This window comes from Ascidia mentula, chromosome 8, assembly GCF_947561715.1.
Source record: "Ascidia mentula chromosome 8, kaAscMent1.1, whole genome shotgun sequence".
Classification (NCBI taxonomy): domain Eukaryota; kingdom Metazoa; phylum Chordata; class Ascidiacea; order Phlebobranchia; family Ascidiidae; genus Ascidia; species Ascidia mentula.
The window spans coordinates 4,093,658-4,108,366 of record NC_138573.1 but is presented as its reverse complement, the minus strand read 5'-3'; the positions used below and the strand labels follow the sequence as shown (position 1 = coordinate 4,108,366).

Genomic DNA, 14,709 nt, shown 5'->3' with positions numbered 1-14,709 from the left:
AACAAGTGTATACGCCCACTTCTGCGCCCAGCGATGATCGTAATCAAGTACGAACTGGCACTTGAGTCGTGCGCACGCTTTTCACGTCGAGATAAGGGATCTGTGCAGGACTTCTTCGGGACAGTCAAGCGGTCGTGGTTTACACAGTGAAGGCGGGGTTGATTTGGCGTGTTTCTTGTCACAAACTTAGTACAGGTTTTATACTTGAAAGGCAGCATGCCTTAATATAATGATACTGTATGTTTATTTGAGGTAACCACGTTTGGTCAGATTTGGAGCTTGATGGCCCATGAAAAATGTTGCAATGTAAGCTCTAAACTTGCATACATTTTACTTTTATCCTATACTAGGCTATGTTGTTTTACCTGGGTATGAATTGTCTTTCACCGACATGTACATTTCCACAGATACGCCAATGTTATTTTAAGAGGTGTACACTCTATTGAATAAGATGCCTTGCTTTCTGTACATCGTTTCCGTGCTTTTATGTGTCACTACCGCGGTGATGACGTCACGCTCGAACCGACGCACCTTTTTCGACGTTTCAGAATCGACGCAGGCCCCGGAGAGCGATTTCTATCCAAACGTGAGTTATGTTGTTCGACTTCTGTTGTGTGTGAACTGTGCGATTTAAGCGTCTGTAACTACATCGTTTGTCAGATAATTTGTTTGGAGTCTGTCGGGAATTTCGTTTAAAATCTATACGCGTGCTTAGTTGATGTTTTTAACACGTTTGTGTTCACGCAGGTTTAACAGTATTGTGCCACCCACGACAAAAGCCACGTTGGTCTCTAAACTTGTTTAAAGCTGATGTAAAATGAAATCTTTCAGATGACGTTACGGACGTTTTAAGGTGTTACATACCACGCGCGAAATGCGGTTTCGTATTTTTCAAACTTATCGTTTTTTTTTTCACGGTACATCGATGGCAAATTTAATTATCGTTCCGCCCAAATGAACGCGAACCAACATGAGTACCTCCGCACGCAGCTAAAACGCCGACCATCGCAAACAAACACTTTCAGCACCAGTGCGTACTTTGCATTTCTGAGGCATCAACGGCTTAACGTGTACAAGGCACGACCTTCCCTCATCCATTCATTCTCTCAATCCCCCAAAATCTGCGGAAAATATTGAGTTACGGCCACTCCAGTCTCTTGTAGGACTCTTAATGTATAGTAAGCTGCGACGACATCCGGTAATCACATACTATCCCTTGAACGACGCTTCTCATCACTTAGCGGCTTGGAATTCTTGCGCAACTGACAGTCGTACGAATTGATTAATCGTTCGATTTTAACGCTTTCGTAGGTGTAGTGCAGTTTTTATTGCGCTCTATTAATATGCGTCGTCCTACTACAATTGTGCTATCGCGATTCCTGCTAAATATTTGCCCAGGTGTAAAGTAAAACATCACTCTTTTGGCTTTGCCGTCGCGTCTACGAGTTATTCCAAAACTTACGTAATGTCCTTTTAGGCCCTTTTCCCGTTGATAAAGTAACCACAAAGATGACGTCTCAAAGCACCATCTGTGTTGAGTTTGTGTAACCGCGTTTTTTGACGATAACTCATAATGTCAGTTCCAGCAAATAGAAAAAGCACGTGCTTTAGCCGTCGTGTTAACCCAATCACACGGATCCAAACTTTCGTGCGTTCGTTACCTCAGGAACCAAGAGTTTGGCGTGAATATATATTTTTCATAAATGTCAATTAATTCATGCAGCTTAAAATTAAGGTGACGTGGTTGCTCGAACTGCGTTTTTGCGCTTTAAACATCCTGTTTTTATGATACACCTGTTCGTCTACAACTAAATTAAGTAAGTTAAATAAAGTCACAACGGTAGATGCGGTGTACAATTGAACAACCTGATGTATTTCGCATAGTGTTTTGTACTGTGGGTTCATCACCTGGAAGCAAGAAAATCCTCAAGAGATATTTAAAAGCAGTCGCATTGCGGTCTTTGTGCTTAGTAATAACTTAACACCTAAAACTTAAAATTTAGTAAAATGCTTGAAAACAAACAAAACTGCATTTTCACAATATGCGCTAGATGCTCGGTCTGAATATGATAACAAAAATTAGATTTGCAAGACTATAGAAGATTTGCTGGTTATTTCCGCTGATAAAACCGAAAACGAAGTGTTACAACATCTCTCTTTGCTTTTCTGCGATGTCCTTGATCACCTCAAGTTGACTTTCAGGGTTCCAAGGACTTCAACTCTCTGTTGGCATTTTCGTTGGAGGTTTAATTGCAGAGATAAAATGGTGATAAGATATTTCGATTAGAAACTTACATATTGATGTAATGTATGGGTAAATATTGCCATACCTCCCTTTCGTGCCTTATCGAAAGATTGTTCAATTGTCACGTCATGCTTTCGCGCGCCAATCTCGTTTTCTTACCTCGGTTGCTTTTGATCGTTGTGATACCTAGAAAGTTGTAACATTTTTTTTGTTTCAAAACCGCATCGCATAGTGTGTGCTGATCATAAATATTGATATCCGGGAGTCACTGATTTCCTATAAACGGCTGTTTTCTGTCCTCCCGGTTCGAGGTTATGGCTTTAAGACCTGATAACCATGAGGCATTTATTTACTGACCATCACCATTCAGTCTCTTATATGATAAGTAAATTATCAAAAATTAAGATCATAAATATTGTATACTGCTATTTTTGCCGCCAGGCATACTTATTAATCAGAATTGTTCTTCTGTTTCAAATAAACACTAGAAACTTGAGTGCCAGAAGAACAATTCTGATTAATAAATATTGTAGGTTACTGAAACCCACATATTGTAATCTGCTTTGATGACACGTGACAGTACTGTTTCCTGCAACGAAACAGAACAACTCTTTCAGGAAAGGCAAAAAAATGTCATTCAAGCCCCATTTTCCGGTTTTTACCCCAAGCATTTCGGATCATTGCTCTTAAAAAAACAGGTGCATAACGACGCAACAGCCTTTTTATATCTGAACACACATCGTGATATATTTGTGGTGCTCGCAATGCTCGCTTATGTTACGTAAAAATCATAAAACGAGCATCGTTAAAATGTCATCGGCTGCAGCGAAACAACTGTTAAACAATACTTTACGTTGGTCTTTACGACTTCGCAAAAACGACAACATGTGTCTCGAGTTGTAAAGGAATGCTGTTTTCTCGGAAAACGGTTAATGGTGAAAATATCCCCATGGGTAAAACATGGACACACATGAAATCATTTCACACATGAGTATCTTGTGGCCCATTCTTCTACATTGGCGCATTTATCGTGTCGGCTGTAGGATCGACTGATTAACATCCAGTTCAGTCGCGTTTACCCTGACCGCAATCAGAGTGAGCCGGCTTATCACTTATTCGCATTAGCTCTCCAAGAAGCCTGCTGTAGGCTTCCCACCATTTCAATGTTCACCCCCGACGTTTAAACTGTCAATCACATTAGCTGATAAACATATGATTACCCAGGCGTGCCACTGCTTGGGAACGTATGCATTGGTGGGGTGGTGGTCTCGATCGTGTTTTTTGCAAACTGTATGTGGGTTTTTGGCAGAATTGATTGAGACGACCATTAAAAATCAAACACTTTATGTTGTGAACTGCATGGTATTGGATTTGACAACTGATTGGCCATTGGCGGCAATTGCAAAAGTAACGGTTCTGACCTATTGCTGGTCTTGTAACCCAATCTTTTCAGGCTGTTGAACTTCTCACCTCGCGAAGATTATTGACTTCAATCAGTTTTGTCGAATGTTTTGGAAAACAAAAATTGTGGAAACATAGGCGTTTCCGGAAGGTTTTATGATAACAAATCCCGAACTGTGTTTGAAAGCTGAGCTAACAAACGTTTTATGCTTTTAAGTCTATGTAGTGAAATAGGTGATTTTAAATTGTTGAACGAAGAAAGTTCAGCATATTCAACCTTATCGCAACAAAATATTTTTTTGGGGACCGATTGTCCTTTCCTATACCCGGACCACCCGGTCATCGACGACACCTTGGTTCATTCTGCACAATTGAACCGTGCCCCAAATAACGGGACCTCGCGTAGCCGCCACACCCTATTCACACCCACCATATCCCTATACAAAGTGTTGTCGCTTGCGTGATTGCTACTGGTTGTTTGCAGTATCACTTCTTGACTCGACTAACCTGCTGTTCACGCCCGATGACATTGCCCAAATACCTGGACAAGATAAGAAAAGCGCCCTTTGCACCGAAGGCTATTTCGGGATCTTCATACACTCATGAAAAAGTGGTTTGAAGATATATTTAGGACTCATGCGTGTTCGATCTTGTAAATATTACCCGAATCGCAAATGATACAAAGAACATGTTAAGTATAAAAACACTCGGAGTGGAAAAACGTGCATGTTTTATTCGAATTGGGTTTTCCACATTGCGTTTTTTTGGTCATGTTTGTATCTTCGTCAAAAGATGGATTCAGTCTTGTTTAAAAGCGATGGAGTAGCTTGCTTTATGTCTGCACTCACTTTACAGACAACAATTTATTATCCACCCGTCATTTGTAATTCGCCTGTCATTCAAGAATGCGGAACATCACCTAACCGCTCTTAACCGCTATCTCGGTCAACGCTAATCAATATTTACTCGCACTCGACGTAAATTTAACCCCATGGTTTGTCACGCAAGTCAGAGCACTGCAACATCAATCGCCATAATTACTATCGTGGAGAGTTTTCAATAATTCCTGATACGTTTCGCAGTAATCTGTGAGGCACGCGACAAAGCGAGGCAAGTCGCCAGATTGTCAATATTGTTCCCCACCTCACTGCCCCACCCTTTTCAACGATATTGCTTTCTGCTTTGATTTAGACAGTTTGACTTTGAGTGCAAAATCCAATATCTTAAACCATGGGAGATCCAAAGCAGAGGCATCACCGCGAGGAGGGACAAATAAACGTGCCATTGTTATGGGAGTTTTGGAGGCAAAATTAATTTCTTCTCAACCGTTCACGTCGCGGTCTTCGCGAATCTCTGTCACAGTTCCTGTTAAATGGTCGCATATGTTTGCTCAGGCGAGGAACTGAATGCCCATGGGTCTGTTCGTCGCAAAGCAACAAACATTCTCCGTCTGCTCTGGTAGTTTATATACAACGTTGGTGTGTTAAAGGAGAGAAATCCAGTCAAGTTGTTTCTCTTATCTAAATAAAGCAGAGTTGTAAAACACAACTTCGTGTGTCCATGTATGGTTTCACACAGTTTACGTGCATCAATTAACCCAATTGGTTCTTGACGCAGCAAAATGAGTCGACAATATGCGCGACATGCGAATGCCGCGTGGTTCCCACTTGCGCACCCGGTGTCAGTAGATTGCTGGACGGATGTGGATGTTGCAGGATGTGCTCCAAACAGCTGGGAGAAGCGTGTGACGTCAAAAACGTGTGCGATCGACATAAGCGACTCTACTGTCACCCGGCAGATCACGTTTGCAAAGGTATGTACTTTATTTGTAAACAATGTCCTCGTTTCAAGCAAATGAATCTATAGAATGTGAATGCATCTATATCGCTAAAACCCTACTTATAATACTTTTACATAAATTTTTCAGATATTTTTGTGATGCATGACAAGACATAGGCAATACCAATTTTTTTAGCAAGTCCGGGAAGAAATTGTCTAGTGGGAGATCGTTGGTATAACAACGGAGAAGTGTTTAATCCCACCTGCAAGGCGAGATGCTTTTGCATTAATGGAGACATCGGTTGCATCCCCAATTGTATCTTAGATCGTTCTCCCGGTGTGGGATTGGGTTGTATTCACCCCAGGTAACACTACATACTTATTGTTGTATTCTTCAGTCACAAACAGTTTAAGTGTCTTGATACAAAACGGTACGCAGGTTTTATAGGAAAAGCCAACACGCAAATAACGCCAGGAACGCAATTATTAGATATTGAGTTGCCCAGTAAAACCACAGGCGTAAGTCGCATTGCAAGACACGCTGATTGCACGGCGAATCTAAAGCGCCGTTTTGTTAGGTGAACTTTAGGACACATGATGATATAATTACACAATACTTATAAACGAAGAAAATTCACAAAACCTAAAATTTGTAATGCAAATAATAAAATGTTTCATATATATACATATATGTATTTATGTATGTATATGTATGATCGTTTGCTGCATCAAATCGTTTACTTCACAAAACGGTTTCGTCAATTCAACATCATGTAGATATATACATATATTTTTATATATTGTGAGGTAAACGATTTGATGCACAATATTCCTTACACGTGAACATTAATTTCATATTTACTTGACACATTGCCCACCGCAGTGCTCTGGTGATCCCCGAGGATTTGTATAAGATCCTCAGCAATCCTTTCACTTAAAAATCTATTTTGGTGCCATTACAAATTGATCCCGGGCAAGCAATGTGCGCTTGATATTACAAACTAATTCAAGAGCAAACAAGGCCGCCGGCCTCGTGCCAAAGCCTTGTGAACCCGGGAGAGATGAAACACTACTCGAAAACATGCCAGCTCCGGGTTATGTGACGCATGTTTGGGTGTTGCTTGAACTTTTGCCTCAGATGAGCCGGCTTTGCTCGCTTCGTCGCAAGGGTCCGCAGAGATTGTTGCTGATTTGGCGGTTCCCGGTGCGGGTGGTCGACGAAACCCAAAGCGCCACGTTGGGGCGTTTCAGCGTGTTGGGTGGGTCGGGCCACCGCCAGAAAGGTTCCGCCGCGCATGATTTGGTTTAGGGCGACAAAAACCCGGAAACTGCAATGCGCAGACACATGAAACAAAATGTTACGGTGAACTGAGATCGGCCTCAGCCTAAACAAGGGGAAAGGTAAAGAGGCCCCACTGATGTTATCTGCGCACTGTTAACGAGTCGAACTGTGTCGGATTTCCATAAACATTTCCAACTCAGACGTACGTTGACCCTTTTCAATCAGTACTTGAGGCGCGCCAAACGTACGTTTTGTCCCAAAAAGGAACCGACGGCCGTATTTGAGTCCCGACAAAAAGGAAAACATCTGTGTACTCACATATAACCATCATGTCTATGCCTTAACAGGTTACTGCGTAGAAAAGACGAGTGCTGTGCGAAGTGGACCTGCGTCAATGACACCACCAACTACGTCAGGGAGGGAAACCAAGGTAAAATATGGTGTCATGTGCTCTCTGAAAGTTGTCTCGAGTCCAGTCAACGTGTTGTTGCCTGTATTGGCTTCTGTCCACGAATGGAGAGATACAGGGATTGACACAATCGGGAAATACTAATACATCGGGACACAGAGTTTTCGCCAAACTTGATCCACATATGAGTCTGTACAATATAGAAATCTGTGAGAATGTTAACGATTTGGTGTGAACAAGGCAACCGACTGTTACTACATTAAATTATTGCACAGGTTTTTATGTTTTTGGTTAAAACGTGGATCATGTTTCGCGAAAATTCTAAACTGAGTCAATTGGATCTTTCGCATTCGATTACTTGACCAACAATTGCAGTGACCAGCAATTTTATTCTGATACTATGACCAACGATCTGGTCAAAAATACACAAGTGGAATGTTATGCCATTGCTGCAAAATTTGAATGCATAATACCAATCTGCACAATGGTTTCAGTACAAGAAGTATTTACTTCCAAACGGTGCACTTAGACCTCCATTAAATATTTGAACAGTATATAGGTACCACCCAATATCAATGTTGACTCACAAATCGGGAATTTCTCGTCGGAATTCTGAAAGCTTGACACGCGAATTTAAAAAGAGCGTTTTGTTGCCAATTCATTTATTGTCAAATTTAATTTGAAGCGCTATATTTAATGTTCTGCTACTCATTGTACTTGGCAAAACAGCCTGATTTATTAGGTCTTTGTCGGCAGCAGTCATTAAAGTTTCTCCCAAACAGCTTCTCGTCCATTTAGAAAAAGACCACATACTTCATAACCCATTGTGAGATCACAATCCTTAAATAACTGTGGTTTTTCAGTTTAGAACGATCGATTGTTGTACAAGCGAAGTTGGAAATTTTCCCAGGCTTGCAGGCGTTTGTGGTAACTCTGAAAACAGCAGGTTCATTTGCACGACAAAGGATCAAAACGCTCGATTGAACTTTTAGCGAAAGGCACGATATGTCTATTTCGCCTTTTCTCACAAAAGCTTAGTCTGACATAACATTTGAAAATGTATTCCAAAGGAATATTAAGGACAACTGATAAACTCAGAGTGGTTTTGCTGCTACCTAGTAAGTTTATCAACGTACATCAACTTAATTTGAAAATAAAATTTAACAAAAGGTTTGGTTGATGCTTAATCTTATTTTTAAACTTTTTTTCTTTGAAGTTATTTAGGAGTGGCCGTGCAAAAAAATCGTTCTAAAATGCTAATGTTGGTTTCCTCATTATCACCTACCGCAAGGAACCTAAAAAACTCGATTGCAAAGGTTAATTGCAGTTGTTTGAAGTGGAAACCGCATCAAAGGAGGCGAATTTCTCATGAAGTGCGTCAGCGCAAAACACTTTAATAAATGAACTTAACTCAACGCCAACATAACGCTCAAAGGCACCTACAGCTTGTAGTGGTATTGTTTACTTCTTAGCCTTTCATTCCCATATCCCTAATCATATTTACTCGTTTGTTTGCTTGGAAAACGAATTCGGCTAAAAATATGTATTTTGTGGTTTTTGATAACCACGTGTTCTTTTCCTGTGCAAATAAACCCAAATGGCAGAAGCAGTGATCCTAATGACCCAGCACTCAAACGTGTGCTTTGGATCCGCCGAATTCAACTCCCGTCGAAGCACCTGTGGTTCATGCAAATGACTGCATGAAAGCGGCAAAGCGTTAAGTTACCAAGATGCCAACTTGCCCAGGGCTCGGTTCAACTTATTGCCTGGAGATTTTCTGTTTCTTTTTGTATTGGGGTTCGTTCTGGTTGTCGGGCACCGAACTCAGGATGTTGTTGGCAACATAATTGCCGCCTAGTGAAAGCGCACAGCTGCAAAACACAACTTGTGCGGCGAGGTTTGCCCAGCGCGTGCAACGTTGTGCGTATAGTGTGGACAACTTTTCCTGGTAACGAAATGGACGTGTACTCACAGATGTACGCCCGCTCGTTAAAAGTAGTCGGGAATCGTCACACGCGGCTACACAAACAGTTCAACAACAGCTTATGTATAGCACAGCCATTTTGTGAAGTTACTAGTTTACATAACCGGGTGTGCACCTGGCCTTGTAAGTTTGTACATCTTTTACAGGAAACTTTTAAAACCAAAACCTCGGTGACATAATTCCCTGCGAATACTTGACTCGAAAAACTTTCTTTGACTCGAAAACTTTCTTTGTAATTATACTTACGATTATTCTCTTTAATCCAAATATTATGCATCACGCCTTTCAAAAGTTTTCCAAAAAATAATGTGGAGCCTTCACATACACGTGGGAAACTCCGAGTCGCCACTTAGAATAATCGCGTTGTATTACGTCACAAGAGCTTCTCGAGAGTCCCGTATATTTTGGGTAACCCTAGCCCCTTTTTAATTGCTGCCTGTTACTCGCGTGAAGTGGGGGCTTTCAACTGGCGCCAAGGCCTTGGTCAGTGTTAAAGGATTAGGGCGATTTAAGCAGACAACCTTTTTCAATATTTTAGGATCTCGCCAATTGTTCTCATTTCTCAAGCAAATTTTAAAAATCGAATGGGCTCTGACACAATAAACCGTGGCAGAAATGTGCGCAAAACCTTTACGTGGGTCTTACATAACTCTGTGTTGTTTGGCAGCTGTTAGAGCCAAGCACATTCCGGTCACTTACAAGAACGACTGCATGACACAAACAAGCAAGTGGTCGGAATGTTCGAGAACCTGCGGCTTTGGAATTTCCGAGAGAGTTACAAACGACAATACGGAATGCAAATTTAAACGACAAATCCGTCTCTGTCAAACCCGACCCTGCAGCATGAACAATACCCTCACAGTAAGAATATTAAGTTAAATATTTTTGTTTAATTTATTGTTGGATTGCATTATTGCTTGCGTTTTTGTAATTGGAATTCGCAAAAAAATCGAATAGGCAATGAAGGCCAACGCATTTTTAACGAATTGCGTGTTTTAGTTTGTATTTTGTCATCCTTGTATGAGTTAGCAGCCAACTTTAAACCACGGTGAGGCTTCTGAAAGGTTGGGAGTGCGCCGAAGCGAGCTGGATATAAAGTTGTGTAAAATCCAACCTTTACATTTCTAGCAACTTGACGTTCATATATCAGTCTTAACTTCCCGAAAAACACAAACAACAACTGAAAAAAATATTTTTTTTCTAGCGCAACGGACGCATATGCAAGCCGGTGGTAAAACACACGAAGCGCGTGCGCTTCTCCCTGAGCGGTTGCATCAGTGTAAAGGTGTACCGACCCAGATACTGTGGTGTGTGCCCGGACACTTGCTGCAAGCCGACGAGAAGCCGAACGACCAGCGTGAGATTTCAATGCCCGGATAACCCGGGGTCTACTTTTAGCCGCGACATGATGGTGGTGCGGAAGTGTGCGTGCGAGAGTCCCTGCAAACGTACAGAGAATTTGGGAAACATTTTCTCGTCGAATCTGGGCAAGGGATTGGGTGACGATCTATACAGACCCACTTGAGAACGAAGTAATTGCCGTTAAAACGACACTGTTCGTATTTTTGTATTGGTTTGATTGTTTTTGATTTCGCGCTTTTGTTATGAAGTTCCACAACGAACTGCTTTTGAGAATGCTTTGTGTAAAAATCAGACTAATCTTTTTATTCTAATTCCACTGCCTGTATATGTTTTTGTACGCCTTGTCGTTTTGTGAGTCTACGTTGAAGAAAGTCAGTGATTTCTATGCTCCATAATGTGTTCGTTTTCACCATTAGCTCATATCTCAGTAAAATTTCAACAACCTTTTAATATCAAAAGTGAAACTTTATTCCCCGCGCTATTGCGCTACCTAGCGGTTGAACATATTGTGTGATACTTTATTTGTGTGTCGGTCATTTTGTTGTCACTGTCTTGTAAACACGCTTCACCACTGACACGAATCAACTTGCGTCATGTTTATTTACCACAATTAGCGATTAGTTTAAATTTTTTAGGCAGTGGTGGTAACCTCTAGAAAACTTTTGCAAAGATCTTCTAATACCGACAAATTTAAGATAAACGGAATTCCAGACACAGCCTAGGGCACATTTGTTTCCACCAGTAAGAGGGTCTTTTTGATTTTGATAAGAGGTCTTTTTGATATTTTGACAATCTGAGAACATTTTTCGCAGCATCCTTTCATCTTTTGAACAATTTTAAATAAAATTTTTCAAAACTCTCCCCAGGAAATTTAACCTAGACAATCAGGTACTTAAAACCAAAATGAGTGTGAAAAAAAAACACTTCTGGTAAAAAAATCGACCACACAAGTTTATGTCCGATTTAATAAATTTTGCAAAAGAAAAATTCATATCAATATTCGAGGCATTTCTTTTTCTAACAAATAAATTTCAAGTGATACCGATTGCGTCGTGGCGTGTACAACAAACTCAAGCGCGCAAAGTCACACAGGTCGATTTCAGCCCGTTGTAGATGTAAGCTCCAGCCACCGGGACGTACTGACCCGTGATTAGTTTGATGCATTCCTGAGCCGCGACCCCGCCCATGTAAGCAGCAACTGAGTGGATTTCGGAGCCACCACATCGACAAATTTCCTGCAAGGAATCGTCAGGAACGGCTTCCATAGCTCCGGCGATTCCCCATGATTTCATGAGCTCCTTCACACATGACTGCACATATCACAAAAAAAGCTCTGTGTAAAGTTGGCTAAAAGGGGTTTATCACGGATTCAAGGCATGGAAATGATTTTTCAGGGGGGCTTTAGAAATATAGATGTTTACATGTTTTGTTATGCATGACGAACACACTGGAAAACATAGTTGCATAAATAGTTTTATACCCTTTTGTGGTTTGGTATGCAAGAATAATGTTTGTAGAGGCAAAGCGAGAATAGAAGTTACTGCATTAAAAAATTGTTACATCTTTTGTGCCCAATTTCTATAAATATACAACAAGGCAGCTCTGGCACATTTTAAAATTGCATATACATATAAAAGTGCACAAAAGCAGATCAGTGTTTACCTTTAATCTGCTGACATCCATTTCAAGTTCCTCATCACCCACTCCAGGACATCTGCCATGAGACGTGAAAAACATCTCAACAGCCCTCCACAAAACATACCACATGGCATCGGAACCACTGTCAGAAGTGAAATCTTCTATGACAGACTTTGATGGCTCACTGTATTCTTCCTTAATAGACCTTGTTCTGGCAATAATATGTCACTATTTAAAAAAAGTTTTTTTCTTCTGTATAATGTTTTACCAATATGGACAGCATACAGTAGTTTTCTTGCAAACTGATAATAGCAATGTTATTCCATGGAATGGGGAAACTTACAACTGTTTATAACACTTTAGTATGAATTGGTTGGTCCGCGGTAAAATCAATTAATACTAAAGTTGTCCTGTGGCTGTATACTAACTTCACTTTAGTTAGCTAAAACATCAGAAATTAATGATGCACAAAAGCAATTTAAATAAGACTCATGAATACAACACAAACATATACCTCACAACCCTCAAAAAGTGGGCATTCCTGCAAAATCTCTTCACATCACTCTCTGAAATCCGACCATTTCCACAACCTAAACTGGAGCAGGTCTGGGACACATAATTTGCAACAATCTGGACATCATGTGCTGCTTTGGCCTGGTAGATATTCTGCAACTTCACATAACGCTCAGAGTCTGAAGTCATGTCAGGAAGTGAGCCACGCAGTGGAAGAAAACCTTCTCCTTCGTTTTGGACAAACTGCTTCAGACCATTTGCCAGAATCCAAAAATTACTGCTGGATTCTGAAATGTTGACACATTTATGGTCTTCAAGTATTGTTTTAACTTCAGGGGGGATTTGATGTGGCACAAACGCAGTGTTGATATGCTTTGCTGCTTCATCAAAGTTTTCCTCTTCTTCAGGAACTCCATCCTCATTTTTCCTGACTCCCGTTAACACCAATTCTTTGAACAGTTTTTTTTCTTTCCATGTGCTTGGCACTTTTCCACCATTTCTACTTTTCCAGACTTGTAAAAACTTGAATAATAATATCAAGTACGGTGTGTGCGAATGGTCTTTTTTGTCCAACATTTGCAAGTGAATTGAATCACAAAACTTTGTGAAGTCCTCAATGGGAATGTCCAGTCGTAAGTCTTCATGGGCATTGTCAGGATGTGATTCAGTGATGCAATGTTCCTCCACAGCAACTCGAAGGTATCCTTATAATGTAAAATGTCCATAAAAATAACATTGTGCAAAAATTTTAAATATACCAAAGGTAAGAAGTTGCTGATTAGCATTGCAATCATCCACACTTTTTAAACACTACTACGTTCATCAGCTCTGGTATTCATGTTCAAAGTAATACAGTATTGTGCAACAAAGATTAAAAATATCAATGGTTAGAGATTAGTTGTAGCATTTCAAGTAAAAATTATGTTGCAAAAAAGTCAACCACTAGTTACCTATAAACCCATAAGACAAGCAGATTACTAGGGGGATTTGATCATTCCAAAGCAGAGCAGCTAATTTTTTTAAGGTTGGTACTGGTAATGAACCAACAATAACAACCGAAAATGCAGAGAAAAACTGGGGGTTGCGGTCAAGCACTTGTAATGGGTCCTCTTCCACATATTCACCCTTCACATCAGAATTCATTTCTTGAAGGAGCTCCATGGCAACCTGTAGTACAAAGCATTATATTTTACATTATACTCACAGTCCTTACTCATTCAAGCACATTAATGTTTATTTAACAAAGCATGACCCACACTGATTTGACCTAACTTGAAACACCTCTCAAAGCCAAAACCCCATGTTCAAAATTTCGCCAAAATTAACAAGTATAATAGTTTTTAAGATATCACAGTTTGCAGGTACAACATGACGGCCACTAGATGGCAATAAGCAATACACAGAAATGGTTGAATCAACATAAATTCTGTGTTTACATAACTTTCATTCTGATATTATAAAGACATATTTTTCTAAAATAGGTCCAATAAGAAGTTCAGCATTTGCAGGTCACTTAAACCAAAAACAGTAAATTATTATATGGTTAAATGTTTTTCAATCTTTATCTCTATCCGCTTATTTTGATGGAAACAGGACAGAGCTTAACATGTTCTTTGCCAATCATTTTTGTCATTGCTATGGCCTATGAAAACAAACTGAATACCTTTGCTCGGGGCTCTCCAATTTTGTCAGCATCAAGAAAAAAGTTATTTCCTGCATCTTTTCCAGAAATTCGTTCACCATCAACGATGGTGAAACCTCCAACACCTAAACATTTTGTCATAAATCTTCTTAAAAATGGTTTGTTCACATTATGTGGACGTAAAACAAGTATAGAAACATTTATTTAAGGTACAAAAGCAGCTCACCTACCACATAAATTGCAAATTTATCTTGCGAACAAAAAAAATTACCCGGCAAAATAAGATTTTTCAATGTTTCTGTTCCAGTCGCGGTAATGTTGATCAAGCACACACTGGCATTTTCCAAATCACGTTGACCATGATCGCCCCAAAGGCGCAATTGCCTGTCATACTTCTTTTCCTTTTCTGCCATATTTCTAACCAAAGAAAACGCCGAAAACTCTGAAATGCCTA

The 14,709-nt window shown here is 40.2% G+C and overlaps 2 protein-coding genes across 2 annotated transcripts; one reads left to right on the top strand and one right to left on the bottom strand.

Annotated features, from left to right (window-relative positions):
- The first annotated feature begins 411 nt into the window (after positions 1 to 411).
- On the top strand, positions 412 to 11,043 carry LOC145911284 (CCN family member 2-like). Its single transcript, XM_082998573.1, has 6 exons — positions 412 to 586; positions 5,264 to 5,459; positions 5,622 to 5,790; positions 7,055 to 7,137; positions 9,768 to 9,961; positions 10,305 to 11,043. The coding sequence occupies exons 1-6, from the start codon at positions 452 to 454 to the stop codon at positions 10,623 to 10,625; spliced, it is 1,098 nt and encodes a 365-aa protein (XP_082854699.1). The 5' UTR covers positions 412 to 451; the 3' UTR covers positions 10,626 to 11,043.
- A 153-nt stretch (positions 11,044 to 11,196) lies between these two features.
- On the bottom strand, positions 11,197 to 14,678 carry LOC145911283 (NEDD8-activating enzyme E1 regulatory subunit-like). The gene is made up of 6 exons (XM_082998572.1): positions 14,527 to 14,678; positions 14,277 to 14,380; positions 13,564 to 13,780; positions 12,615 to 13,317; positions 12,125 to 12,311; positions 11,197 to 11,772 (listed from the first exon to the last, which is right to left on the bottom strand). Exons 1-6 carry the CDS (start codon positions 14,666 to 14,668, stop codon positions 11,533 to 11,535), a joined length of 1,593 nt encoding a protein of 530 aa, XP_082854698.1. The 5' UTR covers positions 14,669 to 14,678; the 3' UTR covers positions 11,197 to 11,532.
- Between the last annotated feature and the right edge of the window lie 31 nt (positions 14,679 to 14,709).

Excerpts from the sequence above, each read along its gene's own strand:
- LOC145911283 (XM_082998572.1), bottom strand. The coding sequence starts at position 14,668 with ATGGCAGAAAAGGAAAAGAAGTATGACAGGCAATTGCGCCTTTGGGGC. Across the intron at positions 13,781-14,276 it reads TTGGAGAGCCCCGAGCAAAG|GTTGCCATGGAGCTCCTTCA; the intron begins GTATTCAGTTTG and ends TTTGTACTACAG. Across the intron at positions 12,312-12,614 it reads CACTTTTTGAGGGTTGTGAG|AACAAGGTCTATTAAGGAAG; the intron begins GTATATGTTTGT and ends TATTATTGCCAG.
- LOC145911284 (XM_082998573.1), top strand. The coding sequence starts at position 452 with ATGCCTTGCTTTCTGTACATCGTTTCCGTGCTTTTATGTGTCACTACC. Across the intron at positions 587-5,263 it reads AGAGCGATTTCTATCCAAAC|CAAAATGAGTCGACAATATG; the intron begins GTGAGTTATGTT and ends TTCTTGACGCAG. Across the intron at positions 5,460-5,621 it reads GGCAGATCACGTTTGCAAAG|CAAGTCCGGGAAGAAATTGT; the intron begins GTATGTACTTTA and ends CAATTTTTTTAG.